Source organism: Oncorhynchus kisutch, linkage group LG3 (genome assembly GCF_002021735.2).
Source record: "Oncorhynchus kisutch isolate 150728-3 linkage group LG3, Okis_V2, whole genome shotgun sequence".
NCBI lineage: Eukaryota > Metazoa > Chordata > Actinopteri > Salmoniformes > Salmonidae > Oncorhynchus > Oncorhynchus kisutch.
The window spans coordinates 31,686,759-31,712,108 of record NC_034176.2 but is presented as its reverse complement, the minus strand read 5'-3'; the positions used below and the strand labels follow the sequence as shown (position 1 = coordinate 31,712,108).

At 43.0% G+C, this 25,350-nt stretch overlaps 1 protein-coding gene and 1 pseudogene across 4 annotated transcripts; one reads left to right on the top strand and one right to left on the bottom strand.

Moving 5' to 3' along the window:
- The first annotated feature begins 1,268 nt into the window (after positions 1-1,268).
- LOC109880588 (squamous cell carcinoma antigen recognized by T-cells 3) lies at positions 1,269-17,610 on the top strand. Of its 3 annotated transcripts, none has more exons than XM_020472792.2 (19): positions 1,269-1,537; positions 2,211-2,337; positions 3,253-3,357; positions 3,452-3,636; positions 4,341-4,446; positions 5,207-5,331; positions 5,600-5,755; positions 10,554-10,692; positions 10,894-11,001; positions 11,120-11,197; positions 11,284-11,342; positions 11,457-11,566; positions 11,686-11,798; positions 12,405-12,481; positions 13,916-14,087; positions 14,226-14,701; positions 14,793-14,945; positions 15,384-15,574; positions 15,794-17,610. In XM_020472792.2, exons 1-19 carry the CDS (start codon positions 1,352-1,354, stop codon positions 15,981-15,983), a joined length of 2,856 nt encoding a protein of 951 aa, XP_020328381.1. In that variant the 5' UTR covers positions 1,269-1,351; the 3' UTR covers positions 15,984-17,610. The 3 variants fall into 3 exon arrangements, with proteins under 3 accessions (XP_020328381.1, XP_020328373.1, XP_020328385.1); XM_020472784.2 differs by having other exon boundaries at positions 10,894-11,022; XM_020472796.2 differs by lacking the exon at positions 2,211-2,337 and having other exon boundaries at positions 1,427-1,537; positions 10,894-11,022.
- On the bottom strand, positions 16,337-20,782 carry LOC109873754 (protein adenylyltransferase FICD-like; annotated as a pseudogene). Its single transcript, XR_004207032.1, has 2 exons — positions 20,773-20,782; positions 16,337-19,546 (listed from the first exon to the last, which is right to left on the bottom strand). The product of XR_004207032.1 is annotated as a protein adenylyltransferase FICD-like (transcript).
- Positions 20,783-25,350: the final 4,568 nt, after the last annotated feature.

Genomic DNA, 25,350 nt, shown 5'->3' with positions numbered 1-25,350 from the left:
TGCTAACTAGCTTGCTTACTAGTTAGCACATGGTGTCGCCTCTGCCTTCGGCCTGCTTTGTACTGAAAAAAAAAAACGTGCCCAGCAGGCAGGAGCGAAGTACACCGTCTACCAGTATCGCCTACCGCTAGCTTCTCCGGTACACAGCAGGTGGGAGGTGGAGGCGACACTGTGTGCAATTTAGCTTGCTACTTAACGAGCTACCCTTACGGAAAACAATTGCAGTCAAAGTGCAGTATAACTGCAGTACACTGTAGTATAACTGTAGTTAGAGTGCAGTATAACTGCAGTATGCTGCAAATACTGCAGCCAAAATATATATATTTTTTTACTGCAGTTACAGTGCAGTATAACTGCATCAACTGTCCAATGATGCTGTGACACACCGCCCCAGACCATAATGGACCCTACACCTGCTCCAGAGTGCAGGCCTCGGTGTAACGCTCATTCCTTTGACGATAAACGTGAATCCGACCATCACCGATGGTAAGACAAAACCGCGACTCCTCAGTGAAAAGCACTTTTGCCAGTCCTGTCTGGTCCAGCAACGGTGGGTTTGTGCCCATAGGCGACATTGTTGCTGGTGATGTCTAGTGAGGACCTGACTTACAACAGGCCTACAAGCCCTCAGTTCAGCCTCTCGCAGTCTATCGTGGACAGTCTGAGCACTGATGGAGGGATTGTGCGTTCCTGGTGTAACTCGGGCAGTTGTTGTTGCCATCCTGTACCTGTCCCGCAGGTATGATGTTCGGATGTACCGATCCTGTGCAGGTGGTGTTACACGTGGTCTGCCACTGCGAGGACGATCAGCTGTCTGTCCTGTCTCCCTGTAGCTCTGTCTTAAGGCATCTCACAGTACAGACATTGCAATTTATTGCCCTGGCCACATCTGCATGCCACCTTGCAGCATGCCTAAGGCACATTCACGCAGATGAGCAGGGACCCTGGGCATCTTTCTTTTGGTGTTCCTCAGAGTCAGTAGAAAGGCCTCTTTAGTGTCCTAAGTTTTCAGAACTGTGACCTTAATTGCCTACTGTCTGTAAGCTGTTTGTGTCTTAACGATCATTCTACAGGTGCATGTTCATTAATTGTTCATGGTTCATTGAACTAGCATGGGAAACCGTGTTTAAACACTTTACAATGAAGATCTGTGAAGATTTTTATGAATTATCTTTGAAGGACAGGGTCCTGAAAAAGGTACGTTTCTTTTTTTTGCCGAGTTTATAAAGAGGGGTTCCTGCAGGTGCAGGAATGCCCACATGCAGGAACGCCCCGAATTACGGGCTGCAGTTGCACCCTTCTCACCTTGGAAAGCTCTCACTGACTGTTACCAGGCAGACAAAGTTCCAACATGGCAGCAATAGGGGACGCAGATGAGACTCAGTTGCAAGAGATGGAGGAAGAGGCAGTGATGGAAAATGAAATGGATTCAGACGAAGAGGAGGGTTTGGGAATTGAAAATTCCGACGATGAAACAGACAATTCATCAGAAGACGAAAAAGAGAATGAAGCCGAAATTCAGCGTTTGGAGGAGCAGGTACGTTAGCAAATTTAGCTACCTAAGCTAACTTACTCTAGCTTTGTTTGAGAAATTCATGGAAACCTAGCTAGCCATTTATCTAACCTTTGTCAACAACGTTGTCGGTTACATTGAGATTTGAAAGCAATCCACATCAAATAGCAAGTTGGCTTGTTTGCAGACTTGCACCGCTTACATTGAAAAGAACGTAAGCTAGCTAGCATGCTACTATTAGCCAGCTAGCTTCGTTGGAGTAACGTTGACTACGTAACGTTACTATACTAGCTAATGTTGACTCATAACTTGCTAGCATGTTACCTAGCCACAATAATATAATACTTACGAATTTAATACATATCAAATACTGATTTCTAGGCAGTTAGTTAGCAAGTTACATTGGCGTTAGCTAGATAGGCAACAAATCCATGCTTCTGCGAAGTTGATTTCCCCAACGACAACGTGCTTGCAGCAGCTGTAAACACGCGCCCTTTTTTGCGAGCTGCAGCTAGTAAGGTAGCTAACTAGACAGTCAGCAACAAAATGTAACAGTACTTGGTTGATTTCACAATCTTACTACACAATGAAGTGGTGGAGTCCTGTTTAGTAACGTTGTGTGTTTGTTTGCTTACCAAAGACACTTTGAAAATGCACCCCAGTGGTTGTTGGTCTGACTCTATACTCTAACTTTCAGCTGTCCATCAATGCTTTTGATTACAACTGTCATGTGGACCTCATAAAACTCCTGAGGCAGGAGGGGGAGCTGCCTCGGCTGCGTAAGGCAAGGCAGAAGATGAGTGAGCTCTTCCCACTCACTGAAGGTTGGTTGGTGTCTGATGGCCTCTGGAGATGTGGTGTTGCAGACAGCTTTGTGCATTACTACTTCTATGATTGAGCTGAAGTGCTACGTGCAGTAGACTGGATTACATCTAACGTGCTGACCACATCACCTGCGTCACATGAGCGAGTATTGCAAAATAAATGTACACACGTTATTCAATCATTGCACAAGCATCTGCGTAGCCAGGCGCTGAAATGTAACTTGGTTCTATTTGTGACTGCTTGACACACTGCAAGGCCTGCCCATTCCATTTCCTCATAGGTTTTTAGAAGCATATACTGTTGATTGAAAGATGAGCTGAGGTCCACACTCCAGTCCAGTTGGTGGTGGTAATGCACCTTAAAGTTGGTTGCCAACCGCCATATAAAGTCAGAAGAAGAAGAAACCTGAAAGACGTTTCTAGTCATCTCTAACTCGATTTACACTTTTGTTTGTGGATTAATTGTCGGAGTAGAGGATCTTGTGCATTTCAGGTAAAATAACAGCTCAGTGTTTATATCCCATAACAAATCAGCTAGCAACAGCAAGCTAGCTAAATTGCCATAAATGTTTGTTTTTTTCAACCTGTCCCCAAATGAATATAGTTGGTTCAGAGTTCTTTTTGATATTTCAACCTGCGTGTCCTGATCGCATATTGAGTGGGTGGACAAAAATCAACATGTGCGCGATGGCGTACGCGCGCGCCAGGTCTAGTCAGCATTTAAGACTGGTTGAAAACAGTTCTGCTGCTCCTTTTGTTGTGATTTGATTGGCCTTTTATGGATGATGATTTAATCATTTGGAACAAGGTTTACTGTTTCAACACATTCCTGTGGAAAGTTGTGATGGTTTCATTGTTTTGAACATATTGAATGTTGTTGTGAACTGTATGCAAAGCTGACTTGTCCTCCTGCAGAGATTTGGCTGGACTGGCTCAAGGATGAGATCCACCTAACAGAAGAGGAGCCGAACCGGGAGAAAGTCTATGAGCTCTTTGAGACGGCTATGAAAGATTATATCTGTGAGTTCTGCCCCCACTCATTGGCTTGTGTTACGATTTTATATGATGTGATGTTATTGTAAACTAAACATTGCAATTCTTGTGTGGCCTTCAGGCCCTGAAATCTGGCTGGAATATGCCCAATACTCTATCGGGGGCATGGGACTGCCTGGTGGGATGGAGAAGGTGAGGTCCATCTTCGAGAGAGCCCTGACAGCTGTGGGGCTGCACATGACCAAGGGGGCGACAGTGTGGGAGGCCTACAGGGAGTTTGAGAACGCCATACTGGCAACAGTTCAGGTGAGCTCCCCTGAAGAATAATGATCTCAAATAGCTGCAACATGCTACTCATTTCTCTATTCCTCCCCATGTCTTTATTTCTTAGGGTGTTTTGTAGGGCTCGGAATTGCTATACATTATTATCTCAATACTTATGTGCCGATATGTATTGCGGTTCTCACGATTCTATATGTATTGCAATTCGATACTGTGATTTGATGTTCCAAACATATTGCTGACCATATGTCTGCTGCAGAAGGACAAGAGAGCCATGAGAAAACAAGTTTTGATCAGTCGTGGAAATAAAAGTGCCGAAAAACAAATTTCCTCCCTATTTGAAAAGATGGAGAACACGCTATGAAGGAGAAATACTTGTGTTTTGGTGCACGTACAGCAAACTAGCACAATTATTGCGATACTGTCAATGCGATATGGTGATTTATCGCCTAAAATTTATATGCCGTATGTAACTATCCATTTCCCAATCACTAGTGTTTTGTATAAGAACATTTGCTAAATGAATGATGGTTTCTGTACAGCACTTTGAGATATCAGCTGATGTACGAAGGGCTATATAAATAAATTTGATTTGATTTGGTACGTTTTCCTTATATCTGAGTATTAGGCAGAAACAAAAACGCATGATTTGAACTCAATCTGATATTACACAAACCAGTCTCTTTGCTGGATTTTGAATCCGTTTTCTCTCCCTGCTTTCTCCTCAGCCGCCCCTTGGCAGCGTTCCCACCCGCGAGCAGCAGGAGCTTCTGAACGCTCAGCTCGAGCGCATCCACACTCTGTTCCGCCGCCAGCTGTCCATCCCCTTAATGGGTAAGGCTCTTCCTGCTCGTCTCTGGGGGTGGTGCTGTACAGAGGGGAGGAGATTCGGTTGGATGGAATAGCATGTCCTTAAGAGTCCATCATGGCAGACTTGGGAGGTACCCGTTGCAAAGACCTTTTCAGGACAGATGTGGAGAGCCAGTGCAATGTCAGGAGAGTTGTGGTGTGTTGCTTTCTCTTACTATGTGGCTTTTGAAAGACTAAACAGAAGTTTACAGAGAAAGCACTCATCCTCACCAGGCCCAGTAATGTGGTCCCTGACCAACCTTTCATCTAAGTGCAGAACTGGCCAAGAGATAAATGGTCTGGCATTGTCTGCTGCCTTTTTTCTGATACAGCTGAACGGCCACCGGAGGCATTTCTGGAACGGCTAAACCCATCTCCCTCTTCTATGACCTGTGCCAATGCTCAGTGTATAATCCCTCCTTATCTATGGCCTGTCATCAGTCAGTGTTTTGTACCCCCACAAGATGATGGCACAGAGAAAAAGAAAACCGGTGAAGCATTTACATGGCTGTGTGTTATTAGTCAAATGAGGAAGAACTCGAACATTTCAAAATCCAATGTCCCAATAAATGAGATTTGGAACTATTGGTGTGTCTCCATTCAAGTCATTGTAATAAACGCACAGTATGCTTTTTATATAATCACCTTCATTCTTAGCCACACTTAGAATGTGGCTGGCTGTTGTATGCATATTCAGGGTTGAGTGTGAAAGGTTTTTCGTAATGATAACTGTGCTCTTTTGCAGACATGGATGGAACATATGCAGAGTATGAAGAGTGGTCTGACCAGGGAGTGTCTGATACAGTCTCCCAGAAGTACAAGGGGGCCCTGCAAGAAATGGAGAAGAGCAAGCCTTATGAGGAGACTCTGGTACTTACCTAGATTGTATTCTAGTCTGGACATTTGTACCATACTGTTTGTTTTAGAAGTATTTAATGGATTTTAAGCATTCAATTTGATTACACTGCCTAGAAAGTAGCAGTGGATTAGTAGTAAAGTTGTGTATCATTTGAAGTATTATGTGCTTAAGCAAAGGTCTTGCTTTTTTATGCGTGTGAAATCTCTGTGGACTCTGAGTCTTTATTCTAGACATGGTTATCTGCTCAATGCCCTTAACATGCCAACATTTGTGTTCCAGATGATAGCCGAGCCACCCAAGCTGGCAGAGTATCAGACCTACATTGACTATGAGCAAAAGGAGGGTGACCCAGCACGGATCCAGATCATCTTTGAGCGGGCATTGTCAGAAAACTGCCTGGTACCAGACATGTGGGCAAAGTACACCAAATACCTGGTGAGTGCCCCCCCCCCCCCCCCCCATTTTAATTACTCACAGCCAGCCGTCTCCCTCTCCCCAGCAGCTCCTGAAATGTATTCATGGGCCTTTGAATATCTTTAATGGGATGGTAATTAGATGCTGCGATAGCAAACACAGACAGAGTAATTCATCAGAGCCTTGGCGTTTCACTAGTTTGAAGGGAAAAAAATACTTTTAATCATATGGTTCCTAACCTGTAATCCATTAGGCTGTCTTTAAGAAGCCCAGTTTTGGCACTTTCTGTGTCTCACATTCTGTGTCTCACAACTATAGAATTTAAGGAAATAAAGAAAGCCATCAAGGTAGCTATATGCTGTGGAAGTGCTGTGATTAAATCTAGTCATCTCCTGCATATACTCAGGGAATTGGTTACATTGGAAGTGTGATTTAACTGAATTATATGCTTCCACACATTAATCAAATCATGACACTGCCTAATGGAGTTTGGCAGTATATTATTCCTGGTGCAGTGTTGTGTTGCAGGTGTAGGTCTTTTCACATCTACAGAGGTGTGGAATATCAGTAGCTGCTGTAGTGAAACATTTCTGCTATCCAATGGTTGCACCTATCTAACAAAAACATGTCCTTAATATCACCCAGGTAGAAATTATAGAAGATTTGCTGTCTTTGAGTTCCTTGTCAATAGTGTTGCACGGTGTACAGAAACCTAGGTACTTTTTCGATACTATAGCATGAAAAAACATTTTGGTACTAGAATTTGTTACTTTCGATTCTTCTATCAACTGTGTCTCACTTCATATACTGACTGAGAGGATCAAGTCTAGTCATTTGCCAACGGGGCCAGTAACTTCTCAGTGCATTTGGCGTTCCAGTTCGACATGCCCTGTAAAAGTCCAATAGAAAACTGCTGGTGCACCGCATTGAGATTACACGTGGAAAACTCATGCTTTATTTGAGCAATATAATTGACCGTTCATTCTAGCACCACCATACTTGATGCAAGTCGCATTTTATTGAGCAGTACATGGGTGAGTCGATAAATCAATCATTCAATAATCCCCCCCCCCCCCAAAAAAAGAACCTTTGTAAACTAAGACTCACACTTTACTTTTGTCTCCCTACTAGCACTGACTTTGCTGATGACTACTTAATTTATGAACATTTTACTTACTTGAGATGTGGTTCTCCCACTTAGCTATCTTAAGATCAGCACTAACTGTAAGTCACTCTGGATAAGAGCGTCAGACTAAATTGTAAACTATAATTCACATGTGGACTGTCCAGACTATCAAAAAAACTCAAACTAATCAATCCACTCGCTGAGCTTATTTATTTTGAGGGAAAGTGATTTACAAAAGTTCACTTTCAATAGTGAACATAGTTGAAAATTAGCAGTAGGCTACTGTTGATAGTATACAGAAAGACAGCTCTACAAAAATTCAACTGGCATTCGTCTTGGCTACTGCGGCCTCTCTTTTGAGAAGCAGTTAAGAATTTTGTCCACAAATGTATCAACATTTCTATTATAGGTAAATGGTTTAGGATCAGTGAATGTTATTTTGTTAGATACTTCTCCCTATTAGTTGAAATCATATTTTTTCAAAGCCATTTTAGCTGCCTTTCTACACATCTTCACAAATCATTGGAATTTGTTGTGCAGTACAGACATTGGCTCCCCCAGACATGTGTTGCTAGGCAACCTCCCTCTGCACTTGCTGGGGCAGGCCTTTCCCTTGTGGCTAATGCCAGTGTGTGAAACTTGCTAACAATTGTTTGTGCTATGAATATAAAACTAAATAAATACTGCACTCACAATTTCTTTGCTACAGTCATGATAGTGTTAGACAAAGCAAGGAAAGTCAACTTCAAAACGTGATGTAACATAAGTTTTATTGGAATTTGCTGCTGTCTTTGGTAAGTAATGAATCTGACTATTGGGTTATATAGTTGGTAAGTAGTGAGTGTGATTATTGGGTTATATATATATACAGTACCAGTCAAAAGTTTGGACACCACCTCATTCCATGGTTTTTCTTTATTTTTTACTATTTTCTGCATTGTAGAATGATAGTGAAGACATCAAACCGATGAAATAACACATATGGAATCATGTAGTAACCAAAAATTGTTAAACAAATCAAAATGTAGTTTATATTTGAGATTCTTCAAAGTAGCCACGCTTGCCTTGATGGCAGCTTTGCACACTCTTGGCATTCTCTCAACCAGCTTTATAAAGTAGTCACCTGGAATGCATTTCAATTAACAGGTGTGCCTTCTTAAAAGTTAACTTGTGGAATTTCTTTCCTTAATGCATTTGAGCAAATCAGTTGTGTTGTGATAAGGTAGGGGTGGTATACAGAAGATAGCCCTGTTTGGTAAAAGACCAAGTCCATATTATGGCAAGACCGGCTCAAATAAGCAAAGAGAAACGACAGTCCATCATTACTTCAAGACATGAAGGTCAGTCAATGCAGAAAATTCCATGAACTTTGAAAGTTTCTTCAAGTGCAGTCGCAAAAACCATCAAGCGCTATGATGAAACTGGCTCTCATGAGGACCACCACCGGAAAGGAAGACCCAGAGTTACCTCTACTGCAGAGGATAAGTTCATTAGAGTTAACTGCACTGCAGATTAAATCCCAAATAAAGGCTTCACAGAGTTCAAGTAACATCAACTGTTCAGAGGAGACTGTGTGAATCAGGCCTTCATGGTCAAATTGCTGCAAAGAAAGCACTACTAAGAACACCAATAAAAAGAAGAGACTTGCTTGTGCCAAGAAACACAAGCAATGGACATTAGACCGGTGGAAATCTGTCCTTTGGTCTAATGAGTCCAAATTTGAGAGATTTCGTTCCAACCGCCGTGTCTTTGTGAGCCTTTATTTAGAATTCAAGGCACTCTTAACCAGCATGGCTACCACAGCATTCTGCAGTGATACACCATCTGGTTTGGGCTTAGTGGGACTATATTTGTTTTTCAACAGGACAATGACCCAACACACCTCCAGGCAGTGTTAGGGCTATTTGACCAAGAAGGATAGTGATGGAGTGCTGCATCAGATCACCTGACCTCAACCCAATTGAGATGGTTTGGGATGAGTTGGACCACAGAGTAAAGGAAAAGCAGCCAACAAGTGCTCAGCATATGTGGGAACTCCTTCAAGACTGTTGGAAAATAATTTCAGGTGAAGCTGGTTGAGAGAATGCCAAGAGTGTGAAATGGAGTGCATAGCTGTCATCAAGGCAAAAGGTGGCTACTTTGAAGAATCTAAAATATATTTTGATTTGTGTAATACCTTTTTTGGATACTATTCTACAATGTAGAAAATAGTAAATAAAGAAAAACCCTTGAATGAGTGAGTAGGTGTCAACTTTTGACTAGTACTAATATATCTCTCTCGATACTTGGAGACAGAATCAATATAATATCATCAAAAATAATATGCGGATTAGAGGTCGACCGATTATGGTTTTTCGACGCCAATACCGATTATTGGACCAAAAAATCTGATAGCGATTAATTGGCCGATGTTTTTAAAAAACAATTATTGTTTTTTATATATTTTTTATAAAAAAAAATATATATATACAATTACAACAATACTAAATGAACACTTATTTTAACTTAATATAATATATAAATAAAATCAATTTAGCCTCAAATGAAACATGTTCAATTTGGTTTAAATAATGCAAAAGAAAGTGTTGGAGAAGAAAGTAAAAGTGCAATATGTGCCATGTAAGAAACCTAACGTTTAAGTTCCATGCTCAGAACATGAGAACATATGAAAGCTGGTGATTCCTTTTAACATGATTATTCAATATTCCCAGTTAAGAAGTTTTAGGTTGTAGTTATTATAGGAATTCTAGGACTATTTCTCTCTATACCATTTGTATTTCATTAACCTTTGACTATTGGATGTTCTTATAGGCACTTTAGTATTGCCCGTGTAATAGTATAGCTTCCGTCCCTCTCCTCGCTCCTCCCTGGGCTCGAACCAGCAACACAACGACAACAGCCACCATCGAAGCAGCGTTACCCAAGCAGAGCAAGGGGAACAACTACTAGAAAGCTCAGAACGAGTGACGTTTGAAACGCTATTTGCGCGCGCTAACTAGCTAGCCATTTCACTTCGGTTACACCAGCCTCATTTCGGGAGTTGATAGGCTTGAAGTCATAAACAGCGCAATGCTTGACGCACAACGAAGAGCTGCTGGCAAAACGCACGTAAGTGCTGTTTGAATGAATGTTTACGCGCCTGCTTCTCCCTACCACCGCTCAGTTAGATACTTGTATGCTCAGTCAGATTATATGCAACGCAGGACACGCTAGATAATATCTAGTAATATCATCAAACATGTGTAGTTAACTAGTGATTAGGATTGATTGTTTTTTATAAGATACGTTTAATTCTAGCTAGCAACTTACCTTGGCTTACCGCATTCGCGTAACAGGCAGTCTCCTTGTGGAGTGCAATGAGAGAGAGGCAGGTCGTTATTGTGTTGGACTTGTTAACTGTAAGTTTGCAAGATTGGATCCCCCGAGCTGACAAGGTGAAATTATGTAATTTTGCCCCTGAACAAGGCAGTTAACCCACCGTTCCTAGGCCGTCATTGAAAATAAGAATGTGTTCTTAACTGACTTGCCTAGTTAAATAAAGCTATTTTAAAAAATCGGCAAATCGGCACCCAAAAATACAGATTTCCGATTGTTATGAAAACTTGAAATCGGCCCTAATTAATCGGCCATTCCGATTAATCAGGTCGACCTCTAATGCGGATACTCTACTGTATCGAATTGCTGTTGCCTCAGGACCGCCAACTGAAGATCAAAGACCTGGTCCTGTCCTCTCACGACCGTGCGGTCAGGAACTGCCCCTGGACCATGGGCCTGTGGAAGAACTACCTGCTGGCCCTGGAGAGGCATGGGGCTGACCACCACACTATCTCAGGTAACCACTGGACCACAGGAGGGTCATGGTGGCAACACTAATATCTGTCATATGTGGAGTGGATGTAAACAAAGATTGTAAACAAAGAAGACATTTGTTTTCATTTTCAATGAAAATAGGTGAACTTGGTTACAGGAGTTGTTTTGCCCATGAGACTGTGGAATTATGAAGATCATCTCTTCAAAAACATCTCTTCCACAGATGTTTTTGAAAGGGCCCTGAATGCTGGTTTCATACAAGCCACAGATTACGTGAATATCTGGGAAGCATACCTTGATTACCTGAGGCGGCGCGTCGATTTCAGTAAAGGTGAAAGCACCTTAACATTGGGTAATGCAAAGTAACATAAGTAATACAATCTTATTAGTGGAGTCAAGTGTATACATGAAAGAAGTCCTCTATTGATAATGGCATTATGCATTTCCAGAGTCGAGCAGGGAGCTGGAGGAGCTGCGGGCAGCCTTCACCCGGTCCCTGGACTATATGAAACAGGATGTGGAAGAGAGTAAGTGGACCTGCAGCCTGTGTACTGTTCATCTGTCTTTGTGTGTTTGTGTTGGAGACTCACCACCATGTCTTGCTCCTTTTAAGGGTTTAGTGAAAGTGGAGACCCCTCTTGTACTATCATGCAGGTCTGGGCAAAGATAGAGGTAAGGGTGAAGATTATGACACACTTGTGTTCACTTGCTTCTATCAGTGCAAAAACAGCATCTATACAAATTCAAATGTGATTTTTAAACCACCTCTTTCCTCTCTTTGACCAGGCCTTGCATTGTAAGAACATGCAGAAGGCCAGAGAACTGTGGGACAGCATCATGACCAAAGGGAACGCCAAATTCGCCAACATGTGGTTGGAGTACTATAACCTGGAGAGGTCAGTGAGGTCACTCTTTAGTCGTCACCTATAAACTGTTGTTTTCAAGGTTAGAGATATTGATTTATTAGTGACAAATCTGATGCTGATTTTGTGTGTGATGTTTTCTGACTCTGCAGGTCGTACGGAGATGCTCTCCACTGCAGGAAAGCCCTCCACAGGGCCGTCCAGTGTACCTCCGACTACCCAGAGCATGTGTGCGAGGTCCTGCTCACCTTTGAGAGGGTTGAGGGTAAGTCAACGTGATGGAAATGTCATGAATGAGGAGATTCGATTAAGCTGGTCTGGGTTGCACTGGGCTATGGCCCGTCATGTGACCACAAAGCCGGAGAGGGAAGTGCGAATTTGCCGTACTTTGTGCCTCTTGGTCATATTGTAAAATAAGGCAGCATGATGCATTATTCAGAAACAAACATCTATTTTCCATTAAAATATATTTAAGAATTTTCAAACTAGTTTTCATTGGGAAGGCAGAAAGCGTTTTTATCAAAACAATCACTTTAGAATGTGAAAACACAGAATCCTACTCATTACTCCACGTACTTAACTTGTGTCACTTTTGTTCTGCGCCGACTTCGCCGTCGGCCATAGCGGGGCACCTAGGTCAGGCCCGGGAGGCAGCCTGGTTCCAAAACGAATGCAATCACTTTTCACCAGTGCGAACTCTCACCAACCATGAGCTTAACCAAATCCCCTCAATAAGTGGACAGGTATCTGGAGTGTCAGTTGGTTGATGGGCTGGATTGGCTGATTTGTTGAAAACAACACTGTATTGGTAAAACCTTAGTCTGAGAGTAAGGTGAATGTTTCATTGCGGTTTGTTCTATGTAACCTCCAGGTTCTCTGGAGGACTGGGATGCAGCGGTGCAGAAGACTGAGACACGGCTGAACAGAGTCAATGAGCAGAGGGCCAAGGTAGGACGACACAGCAACACTCAAAACAACACTGCTGCTAGTCATGCCTGTGGACGTAGTGCCTTCAGAAAGTATTCATACCCCTGGACTTCTTCCACATTTTGTTGGTGCACAGCCTGAATTCTAAATTGATTTATTTTTTCACCCATCTACACACATAATGACAAAGTGAAATCATGTTTTGTTTTTTGGGGCAGATTTATTGAAAATGAAATACAGAAATATCTAATTTACATAAGTATTCACACCCCTGGGGCAATACTTTGTACAAGCACCTTTGGCAGCGATGACAGATGTGGGTACGTCTGTAAGAGCTTTCCACACCTTGATTGTGAAACATTTGCCCATCATTCTTTAAGCGCTGTCAAATTGGTTGTTGAGCATTGCTAGAAAACTCCCCAGTCCTTAACGATTACAAGCATACCCATAACATGATGCTGCCACCACTATGCTTGAAAATATGGAGAGTAATGTGTTGTATTAGATTTGCCTCAAACATAACACAAACACTTTGTATTCAGGACAAAAAGTTAATTGCTTTGCCACATTTTGTTGTGCCTTGTTGCAAACAGGATGCATGTTTTGGAATATTTTCACTCTCAATTTAGTTAGTATTGTGGAGTAACTACAATGTTGTTTTTTTCTCCTATCACAGCCATTAAACTCAAGCTGTTTTAAAGTAACAATTTGCCACGGTGAAATCCCTGAGCAGTTTCCTTCCTCTCTGGCAACTGAGTTAGGAAGGACACCTATATCTTCGTCGTGACTGGGTGTATTGATACACCATCCAAAGTCTAATTAATAACTTCACCATGCTCAAAGGGATATTCAATGCTTTTTAAAATATTTACCCATCTACCAATAGGTGCCCTTTGCGGGGCATTGGAAAACCTCCCTGGTCTGTGGTTGAATCTGTGTTTAAAATTCACTGCTTGACTGAGGGACCTTACAGATAATTAATTATATATGTGGGGTACAGAGATGAGGTAGTCATTCAGAAAGCATGTTAAACACTTATTGCACACAACTTATTATGTGACTTGTTAATCAGTTCAGGAGTAAAAATGTGCTTTAGGTTTGCCATAAGAGGTTGCATACTTGACTCTTTTCCATATATATTTTTTTTTGTAAACCTTTCAAAAAGCTAAACCTCACTTAATGGGGCATTGTGTGTAGACCAGTGACACAAAACATCTCAATGTATAAATTCAGGCTGTAATACCTGGGCAACTCCAGTTGTCGGGAGCCTGATTGGTGTCACTTTCTCCATCCCTAGCAAACACCGCTGATTTAATCCAAATGCATTCTAAACTGAAGATCATGATTAGTTTATTATTGGATTCAGGTGTGTTAGCTGGGGCAAAACTGTGACACCAATCAGCTTCCTGAGGACTGGAACTGTCAGGTTCATAACGTCATCCCTGTCCCTCTCAGGTGACAGAGAAAGAGGCCCATGTGGCTCGACAGGTGGAGGAGAAGACTGATCAGCGGCGGAGGGCCAAGGCAGACAAGAAGAACCAGAAGAAGGGCCAGAAAGGCAGCAGGCCTGGAGAGAAGCGGAAGGCAGAGGACAAGGATTACGAGGATGAGTGGGGAGAGGAATCGGGTAAGGAGAAGCATGAAGATCATACCTTTATTTAACATAGGATTATTATGGCTTGGTCTCCACTTATGCTAATAAAGTGGCATGTATAGAAGTAATCCTGTGTGTTTGCGCAATCTTTGTGTCACCTCTGTGCAACAGAGCAACCTCCAAAGAGGCACCGAAGAGAGGGCGACCAAGGCTTCAGGGGGGGATGTGGTGGTGCTGAGGAGTTCATGGGGACAGAGAGTGGGCTGTTTGGGAGGAGAGCCCCCCCTGGCCGCAGACAGGAAACCCCTGGTACTAAGAGGGGCCAGCAGGTGGCGCCAGCCACCGTATGGAAGACCCAGGAAGACGACCCCGAGCTACGCAAGGACGACTGCAGTGTGTTTATCAGTAACCTGGCCTTCACCATGGAGGATCCAGAGAAGAGGCTGAAGAAGTTGTTTGAGCCCTGTGGTCCTGTCCAGTCAGTGCGCCCCGTCTATGCTGCCAAGGGCTTCAGAGGGTACTGCTACGTACAGTTTGAGGGCAAGGCGTCTGTGGTCGAGGCCCTGAAGATGGACCGGCAAGAGGTGGAAGGCAGACCCATGTTCGTATCACCCTGTGTGGATAAAAACAAGAACCCTGATTTTAAGGTAAGAGACCCACATCTGTTAGTTTGCATTTAGAGGTGAATGAATGGAATGGTGGTTCACCATGTAAGTAACTTAATTTCTCTTCCTCTAGGTGTTTAAGTACAACACAAACTTAGAGAAACACAAGATCTTTATCTCGGGCCTGCCCTTTTCCTGCACCAAGGAGCAGCTAGAGGAGCTGTGCAAGGTTCATGGCACCATTAAAGACATCCGCTTGGTCACCAACCGCTCAGGCAAACCCAAGGTGAGGCATAACGCTGGTAGGTAGGGTTATTCCTTTCTCTATCAAGATGTTAAGAATAGTTATTTGCTTGAGTCTTATTTGTTGTAATGCGAATAAAACATCCAAACTATTTTATTTAACTAGTCGGTTTAAGAACAAATTATTATTTACATTGATGGCCTACCCCGGCCAAACCCTAACCTGGATGACGCTTTGCGAATTGTTCACCGCCTTATGGGACTCCCAATCACGGCCAGTTGTGATACAGCCTGAAATCGAACCAGGGTCTGTAGTGACGCCTCTAGCCCTGATTTCAACTAATTCTGTTTCAACGTTAAATGTTCTATTTGTCACATTACTAATCCAAACAGATCGTTTGAATTACAAATGTAAAAGCTCCATTGACACATTTGTCATTAGATTTTGCTGGTCTAATGTGCTACTGTGTGGTATCTGCAGGGTCTGGCGTACGTGGAGTTTGGGGATGAGGCTCAGGCCTCCCAGGCCGTGCTGAAGTTGGATGGCACAGTACTACAGGAACACACACTCTCTGTTGCCATTAGCAACCCGCCTCGCAGAAACACTGCCGACAAGCCTGGCTTCAGCAGACCTGTGGGAGCCATGATGCCCCGGTCTATGGTCTATGGATCGTAAGTTGCCCAACGATCGAGGAATAATGTATTCTTCACACACACTGGCACCTAAAACAATTTAATAGACAAAGATATTTCCCTTAACATGGTACTCATTCCTATCAGCCCATTTGTTTATCTAACTCATAAGACAAACTGCTATTCTCACCCACTAAAGAGATGTGAAACAATAACTTGAATTTGAGAGGTCTGATTTCCTTTGGATTTGTTTTTCAGGAGGGGAAAAGGGCGCACCCAGCTCTCATTACTCCCTCGTTCACTACATCGGCAGACTGGATCAGAAAGTAAAGCAGAGAATGGGACTGCACCTAAACCCACAGGGGGCGCATCTGGAGATGCTGGGATTGAAGCACAAGCCAAGCCCTTGTCTAATTCAGACTTTGCTAAAATGCTTTTCAAAAAGTGAAAATAATAAAAACTGCCTTTGTATGGAAAGCCATCTTGTGTCCTTGAGGAGAAGAGATGGCAGGTATTGTGCTGTACATTTTTGACTCTCCTTTATTCCACACCAATGGCCCCCATCTTCCTTGTCACTTTCTGTAAGAAAGCCTTAATCTCCCTGGCTCAACTGGCCCCAGACTCCATATTACTACATCCTTGTGAACAAGTGTGAGTGCCTATTTTAATTACCAATTTCAGTTTGTTTTTAATTGGGAAAGGTGTTTTATAAAAGACGTATCGTATGTGTGTATGTAAATATTACTTATCGTGTGTTCTGTTTTGGAAAGGGATTTAAAAAAAATACAAAACCAGCTTGTGACTCATGTTTTAAAGGTATATGCAAGAGCTTGACATTGATGTATGTGTAAATATGTATTACAACAATGAACAATTTTTTTTGTGTGTTAAGTTTCCTTAAGGTGTCAACATACCACTTTTTTTTTTTTTTGCCCTATCCAAACAGATCGTTTGAATCACAATATTTGTTCCCATGCAGTGAATGACTAATGCTTCGCTTTACAGAATATTACCTAAAACTGCAGTTGTACAAATAATTAATTTGCATATGCACTGGCCAGAAATCATTCCTCACCAGTTCTGTGCTCACATTTAGACTATTTTAAGTCTTTGCCCATAAAAACATAATCCTTTATTTTTCCCTTACTGGGACTTCTTTGGTGGCACTGTAATGTAAGGTTGTCTGACTCATTAAACCCATCATGTTTAGGCTGTTTAGAAAGGTTAGAAGGGAATACTAAAAAATGTATTCTCATTTATTCCTGAGATTGTTTCCAATTTGCTCATTCCTGTCTAGGGTATTGAATAAACTATGAGATGGGTAGGGAATGAACTGACAGTTTGGAGAAGCACTAAAGGGCCTTGGCTTTTGTCATCTCATTCTAACCAGTCCTGTCCACAAGTGAATCAACCATTGTTGGGAGAAAGAATCTATGCAGCGGTTTTGATTGCAAGAGCCCTCCATGTCCACATATTGTAGGCAGATTTGATAAGTTCAATAAATTACATCGTGGGAATGTAAAGGTTTGAACTAAATTCCTAAATCTCATTTGCCTTTCAAATGAATGTGGTCATTAACAATTCTGTCGACCAGTAATCCTGTTTGGATGAGTGGGGAACGTCATGTGTGTTCAGAATTCACACACTCCAAGTGATTGGCCATAGTTTTGTAATACATTTGTATGTTTGAGAATTATTAGCTATATCTAACGACGTTCTATCACCACAGTGGCCTAATCTAGTTAGAGACTACAAACATTTGAGCTTTAGAAGTTGCTTTCTGTTTGTCCAATATATGGTGTACATTGTGTTGTAATTTTGAAATCATTGTCATGGTGTTCACATTTTTCTATTACGAGAACGCAAATGTAAACTAGAAATAGCTTCTTTTTTAGTTACAAAAGTGTCAGCGCAACCCTGTGAGATTGAGCTTGTTTTTACTTTTGTTCAGTGATTCTTTTATTTACCGCTTGTTCCAAGTTTTACACTTGTGATATGAGTCTTGTAAAAATGTCATCTTGTGGTTTTGTTGCCATTTCTGACCTTAAGTTGTTTATTAAAGCAATTCAAATAGATGTTGAGTTTTGAAACTAAGTATATCACATTTAGGGCCGAAAAGGCCCTAATTACATTAAAATAAACGATTAAATACATAAAAGTTCTTCAGTGAAATAGCAGACAGTATGACCCAGATGAGTTACTGTATAGTATAGTACTGTATATTACATTGATGCAAACCATGTTCTCAAAATGACAAGACAGAATAACACGACTGTTGGCCTGCCTATCGCCTGACCACAGAACATTCTACATGTTGAATCAACACACCGCAAGTGATCTACTGTGCACTGTATTTCTTAAGGGGGACAATTCAAAGCAGAATCACAACTCAATCATCTCAGACATGTACACATACTGTAACACCTTCAGTTAATGTAACGCATTCACTCATCAAAATAACTCAGATGAATAGAATGCAAATTCAGAATTATAGGCCTAAATGTCCTTTAGAACCGACACTAAAAACAATGAGTAGCTTTGGCAAGAGTATGAAACAGGTCCATTTGTGTCTGTGCACCAACAAGTTCATGACCCTTATGTTTATTCAATGTTAGAAACATGTGACCCTTATTATCCCTATACGGACAACAATCTGCAGCTGAAAACATGTTTTCTATTCACAACACATACGTAATAATTAGTTCAAACGGCTGCACCTCTACCTGATATGAGGAAACAAACCATGAGATATGGGAATGTTAATTTCTGTAAAGATGCATTCTCCTAGTAAAAACGTTCAAGGTCATGCTATCATTGACACAGAGCTGCTCTTTATCCATAAACCAACTGACATATCTTTACACTTAGAGCAAGATTAACCCCAAACTGGCAAATCTAAATAAAGAGAAATACAAAGCCAAACAGTCATGCGCCACTCACTCCCGTCCCCTCACTGTTGTGGACAGGGGTGGTTTGTTTGCAGTCGGGACAGGCCTGGTGGTGGCTGGAGCCAGGCAGCCCCACACTGTGCTCAGTGGTGGCGATTAGCAGGGTATCCAGGATGATCTCTGTGCATTTGGCTATGAAGCGGACGTCACCCTTGTTGGCTGTGTCCAGAGCAGTGGAGTACTCTGAAATTTGCGTACAATGATGGGTGGGTAGCGTGCCTGGTTGAGCACCAGGTTCATTAGCAGCCGTGACGTGCACCCGTTTCCGTCCACAAAGGGGTGCACATACACCAGCTTGTAATGGGTGAGCGCTGCGGATTCCAAAGGGTGCAGCTGCAGGGCCTCCTCTGGGTTGAGCCACTGCACCAGCTCATGTGGGTGGGGTGAGATGTGGTGGCCTACAAAAACCTGGCTGGTACGCAGCCGCCCACCCTCTACAGGGTCTGCGTAGCCCAGCACACGCCGGTGGATCTCCAGGATGTCATTGACAGTGAGGGACAGCAGCGTGGTGTTAATGTACTTCATGGCTGCGTCCACACCAATGACCTCGTTCTGCTCTTGGAGGCTCTTGCCGGGCACGGCGTAGCGAGTCTCAATGATGTGGCGGATCTCAGACAGAGTGAGTGTGTTGCCCTCTATAGCCACGGTGTGGTAGATGTGGTAATAGTAGGTTTCCTCCATGACACGTCTAAGGGCAGAGTTACCCTTGGGGATGGACATCATACTGCTTACTTTACTGTCAATAACCCCAAAGTGGCGTTGGTCGATCTCCTCCACCAGGGGGAGTGTGCGGTCACTGCTAACCAGGGCCCTCTCGTTGCATGGTGAGATGGCCAGGGCCTTCTCGTTGCATGGTGAGATGGCCAGGGCCTTGGTATATAGGTGGTCTGCTTGAACAACATCCTTCTCCTCCTCCAGAATGGTCCCCAGCTCTGTTAGAGCTTCCACAAAGTCCGGGTTCATGTTGAGCGCATGCACCAGCAGCTTGAGGGCCTTTTCCCTCTTCCCCTGCTTCTTCATCTGACAGCCTGTTGCAGCGCTGCCTTGGCCTCCAGCTGGGTCTCTGCAATCCACACACACACATATATTACATAACCAGGCTGTGCTGTTAAAGAAGTGTATTAAAGGGATACTTTGGGATTTTGGCAATTAATTTATTAATTGCCTTTATCTACTTCCCCAGACAGATGAATTCATGCATACCATTTGTATGCCTGCATGCACTATGAAGTAAGTTATAGTTAGTTAGGAATTGCACTAACGCTAGTTGGCAACTTCCTTCAAACTGCACGCAGAGACATAAAAATGGTATCCACAAATTAATCTGGCTGTGGGGAAATAAACTCAGGAAAAAGAAGGAAACTTCCTCACTGTCAACTGCTTTATTTTCAGCAAACTTAATCTTGTGTTCATACAATTATTTAAACATGTTCAAAAACAGACAAAGTTCCAGATATGTCACTGTCACGTAGAGTAGGCCAGATGGCTAAACTGGATATCCTAACCTCTATAAAAATAAAAAGATGGCGGAACCGCAAAAGTTCTTCTGTGCAAAGGTGTTTATTTACAAGTGATTCCGGAACAGAAAACAACAGTACTGCCATCAACGTCTACCTTATGGGACAGCTTAACAACAATGCTGCCCCATCCACAGCTCAATCCAAAAAAATCCCCCTTAGAGACTGGAGAGAGGCTCCTTTTGTAGGGCTAGCCCCTCCCCTCAGAACAATTAACCCTAATTAATTAATCAATTAACAATACAAACCTACATTTTCCATGAACTAAACATACTAAAGGATATACATTGCAACACGGTTTTAAACAATATCACAACATAACATTTACAACATTACATCACTACTGACAATCTTTCAATATGCCCATATGCATTAATGAGCCATTTGGGACAGGCACTATAAAGCCAACCCAATTCCCTTAGCTCGGGTCCTTTTCCAGCATACCCAGAAGCTACAGAGATGGAGAGAGAGGAACAGAACAAACAAACAATGCGCTCATCCACAACATTGATAAGTATGAAATGCATGCACCAAGACAGAAGTTAAATTGTGTGTCGACCCACATTGTTAACTTATGGTATAATGGCGCAGGGAGGAGTGATGAATATGTGTATATATAAGAACCAAATGCTGCCCGCGGCCAGTGACGGACTTCTACGTCACAGTCACTAACAGAAATTGAATAATGTGTCCCTGAACATGTTGGGGGAGGGGGGGTCAAAATCAAAAGTAACAGTCAGTATTTGGTGTGGCCACCTGCAGCATTAAGTACTGCAGTGCATCTTGTCGTGTAAATTTCAAGGTTATGTTATAATGCTTGTATTGCATTATAATGGTTGTTTTATTCGACAGAATAGAGTGTTCTGTTAACTATTGTGTGTGTGTTCTACTGAGGATGGACCTCTATGAGATAACACTGACAGAGGAGATTTACGATGTCTTTGGGTGATAAAACCTAAAAAGCATTCCAGATAACATAAGGTAATGTTTTTGTGCTATACCGTACCAGGGTGAGATGGTTACAATTTGGAGTAGGAGGACTAGACACTTGTCTATACAATGAAAACTGTTGACACAGCAGTTGCTGTGTGCTATGTATTATAGATACATTTCATACAAACCTTGTGACCATTCTATGCATCTGTTGTTCGTCATCAAGGTTGAGAGGGGTGCATCTTTGATATAAAAGATCTCAGTAGCCATTGTGTGGTCACTTTCAATGGTTCATTAGAAATGCTGCATCATTGAAAGTCATTGCTATTGCAAAGCTCTTATTATTAAAGATGTAGTTTAAGTATAACTCTGACTCGTGTGTTAAGTTTAACTCTCCTCGTTTGATAATACAGAAATTAACCACCACAATCTCCTCCTCATGGACTGCACCAGATTTGCCAGTTCTTGCGCCAGGATTTGATCTTGTGCCTATGCTGGTGTCTGATCCCAAATCCCCATCCCTACCTGCTGAGCTACCCGTTCAGGTGCTATAAAAAATCTAATAAAAATTGAAAGATAAAAATCAAACAAAATTTGGAAATAAGGTGTCCTGTAGAGGTCAGTGTTTGAAAGAAACTTTGCATTGAAGAACGCACCGGCACCACTGCGAAATCAGTGGGATCTCGCATTTTGCAACAAGGTTCGAAAAAGCACATTACCAAAACGAAGCTTCGGACGTCATTGATCACATGGTATCGTTACTTTCAAACTATCCATTAGAGGTCGTCCGATTAATCGGAATGGCCGATTAATTAGGGCCGATTTCAAGTGCTCATAACAATCGAAAATCGGTATTTTTTGACACCGATTTTGCCGATTTCTTTTTTACATCTTCATTTAACTAGGCAAGTCAGTTAAGAACACATTATTTTCATTGACGGCCTAGGTGGGTTAACTGCCTCGTTCAGGGGCAGAACGACAGATTTTCACCTTGTCAGCTCGGGGGATTGCAACCTTACAGTTAACTAGTCCAACGCTCTAACCACCTGCCTCTCATTGCACTCCACAAGGAATGCAGTAAGCCAAAGTAAGTTGCTAGCTAGCATTAAACTTATCTTATAAAAAACAATCAATCAATCATAATCACTAGTTAACTACACATGGTTGATGATATTACTATTTTATCTAGCGTGTCCTGCATTGCATATAATTGATGCGGTGCGTATCGTTGCTCCAATGTGTACCTAAACATGAACATCAATGCCTTTCTTAAAATCAATACACAGAAGTATATATTTTTAAACTTGCATATTTAGCTAAAAGAAATCCAGGTTAGCAGGCAATATTAACCAGGTGAAATTGTGTCACTTCGCTTGCGTTCATTGCACGCAGAGTCAGTGTATATGCAACAGTTTGGGCCGCCTAATTTGCCAGACTTTTACGTAATTATGACATAACATTGAAGGTTGTGCAATGTAACAGGAATATTTAGACTAATGGATGCCACCCCTTAGATAAAATACGGAACATTTCCGTATTTCACTGAAAGAATAAACGTCTTGTTTTCGAGATGATAGGATTCTACCATATTAATGACTTAAGGCTCGTATTTCTGTGTGTTATTATGTTATAACTAATTCTACGATTTGATAGAGCAGTCTGACTGAGCGATGGTAGGCAGAAGCAGGCTCGTAGGCATTAATTCAAACAGCACTTTCGTGCGTTTTGCCAGCAGCTCTTCGTTGTGTGTCAAGCATTGAGCTGTTTATGACTTCAAGCCTATCAACTCCAGAGATCAGGCTTGTGTAACCGATGTGAAATGGCTAGCTAGTTAGCAGGGTGCGCGCTAATAGCGTTTCAAACGTCACTCACTCTGAGACTTGGAGTGGTTGTTCCCCTTGCTCTGCATGGGTAACGCTGCTTCGAGGGTGGCTGTTGTCGTTGTGTTCCTGGTTTGAGCCCAGGGAGGAGCGAGGAGAGGGATGGACGCTATACTGTTACACTGGCAATACTAAAGTGCCTACTCCATTCTGCTTGTTTGTTTTATCTGTTGGCCCCGTTGCCTAGTCTACGCCATTTTACCTGCTGTTGTTGTGCTAGCTGATTAGCTGTTGTCTCACCTACTGTTTTAGCTAGCTTTCCCAATTCAACACCTGTGATTACTGTATGCCTCGCTGTATGTCTCTCTCAAATGTCAATATGCCTTGTATACTGTTGTTCAGGTTAGTTATCATTGTTTTAGTTCACAATGGAGCCCCTAGTTCCACTCTTCATACCCCTGATAACTCCTTTGTCCCACCTCCCACACATGCGGTGACCTCACCCATTACTACCAGCATGTCCAGAGATACAACCTCTCTCATCATCACCCAGTGCCTGGGCTTACCTCCACTGTACCCGCACCCCACCATACCCCTGTCTGCGCATTATGCCCTGAATATATTCTACCATGCCCAGAAACCTGCTCCTCTTATTCTCTGTCCCCAACGCTCTAGGCGACCAGTTTTGATAGCCTTTAGCCGCACCCTCATACTACTCCTTCTCTGTTCCGCGGGTGATGTGGAGGTAAACCCAGGCCCTGCATGTCCCCAGGCACCCTCATTTGTTGACTTCTGTGTTCGAAAAAGCCTTGGTTTCATGCATGTCAACATCAGAAGCCTCCTCCCTAAGTTTGTCTTACTCACTGCTTTAGCACACTCTGCTAACCCTGATGTCCTTGCTGTGTCTGAATCCTGGCTCAGGAAGGCCACCAAAAATTCAGAGATTTCCATACCCAACTATAACATCTTCCGTCAAGATAGAACTGCCAAAGGGGGAGGAGTTGCAGTTTACTGCAGAGATGGCCTGCAAAGTAATGTCATACTTTCCAGGTCCATACCCAAACAGTTCGAACTACTAATTTTGAAAATTACTCTCTCCAGAAATAAGTCTCTCACGGTTGCCGCCTGCTACCGACCCCCCTCAGCTCCCAGCTGTGCCCTGGACACCATTTGTGAATTGATCGCCCCCCATCTAGCTTCAGAGTTTGTCCTGTTAGGTGACCTAAACTGGGATATGCTTAACACCCCGCCAGTCCTACAATCTAAGCTAGATGCCCTCAATCTCACACAAATCATCAAGGAACCCACCAGGTACAACCCTAACTCTGTAAACAAGGGCACCCTCATAGACGTCATCCTGACCAACTGGCCCTCCAAATACACCTCCGCTGTCTTCAACCAGGATCTCAGCGATCACTGCCTCATTGCCTGTATCCGCTACGGAGCCGCAGTCAAACGACCACCCCTCATCACTGTCAAACGCTCCCTAAAACACTTCTGTGAGCAGGCCTTTCTAATCGACCTGGCCCGGGTATCCTGGAAGGACATTGACCTCATCCCGTCAGTTGAGGATGCCTGGTCATTCTTTAAAAGTAACTTCCTCACCATTTTAGATAAGCATGCTCCGTTCAAAAAATGCAGAACTAAGAACAGATACAGCCCTTGGTTCACCCCAGACCTGACTGCCCTCGACCAGCACAAAAACATCCTGTGGCGGACTGCAATAGCATCGAATAGTCCCCGTGATATGCAACTGTTCAGGGAAGTCCGGAACCAATACACGCAGTCAGTCAGGAAAGCTAAGGCCAGCTTCTTCAGGCAGAAGTTTGCATCCTGTAGCTCCAACTCCAAAAAGTTCTGGGACACTGTGAAGTCCATGGAGAACAAGAGCACCTCCTCCCAGCTGCCCACTGCACTGAGGCTAGGTAACACGGTCACCACTGATAAATCCATGATTATCGAAAACTTCAATAAGCATTTCTCAACGGCTGGCCATGCCTTCCGCCTGGCTACTTCAACCTCGGCCAACAGCTCCGCCCCCCCCGCAGCTCCTCGCCCAAGCCTCTCCAGGTTCTCCTTTACCCAAATCCAGATAGCAGTTGTTCTGAAAGAGCTGCAAAACCTGGACCCGTACAAATCAGCTGGGCTTGACAATCTGGACCCTCTATTTCTGAAACTATCTGCCACCATTGTCGCAACCCCTATTACCAGCCTGTTCAACCTCTCTTTCATCTCGTCTGAGATCCCCAAGGATTGGAAAGCTGCCGCAGTCATCCCCCTCTTCAAAGGGGGAGACACCCTGGACCCAAACTGTTACAGACCTATATCCATCCTGCCCTGCCTATCTAAGGTCTTCGAAAGCCAAGTCAACAAACAGGTCACTGACCATCTCGAATCCCACCGTACCTTCTCCGCTGTGCAATCTGGTTTCCGAGCCGGTCATGGGTGCACCTCAGCCACACTCAAGGTACTAAACGACATCATAACCGCCATCGATAAAAGACAGTACTGTGCAGCCGTCTTCATCGACCTTGCCAAGGCTTTCGACTCTGTCAATCACCATATTCTTATCGGCAGACTCAGTAGCCTCGGTTTTT

What these genes read in the sequence shown, in the direction of transcription:
- LOC109880588 (XM_020472784.2), top strand. Translation starts at nt 1,352, where the DNA reads ATGGCAGCAATAGGGGACGCAGATGAGACTCAGTTGCAAGAGATGGAG. An exon ending in CCATACTGGCAACAGTTCAG is followed by an intron (nt 3,637 to 4,340) that starts GTGAGCTCCCCT and finishes CTTTCTCCTCAG; the next exon opens with CCGCCCCTTGGCAGCGTTCC. An exon ending in CAAAGTACACCAAATACCTG is followed by an intron (nt 5,756 to 10,553) that starts GTGAGTGCCCCC and finishes CTGTTGCCTCAG; the next exon opens with GACCGCCAACTGAAGATCAA.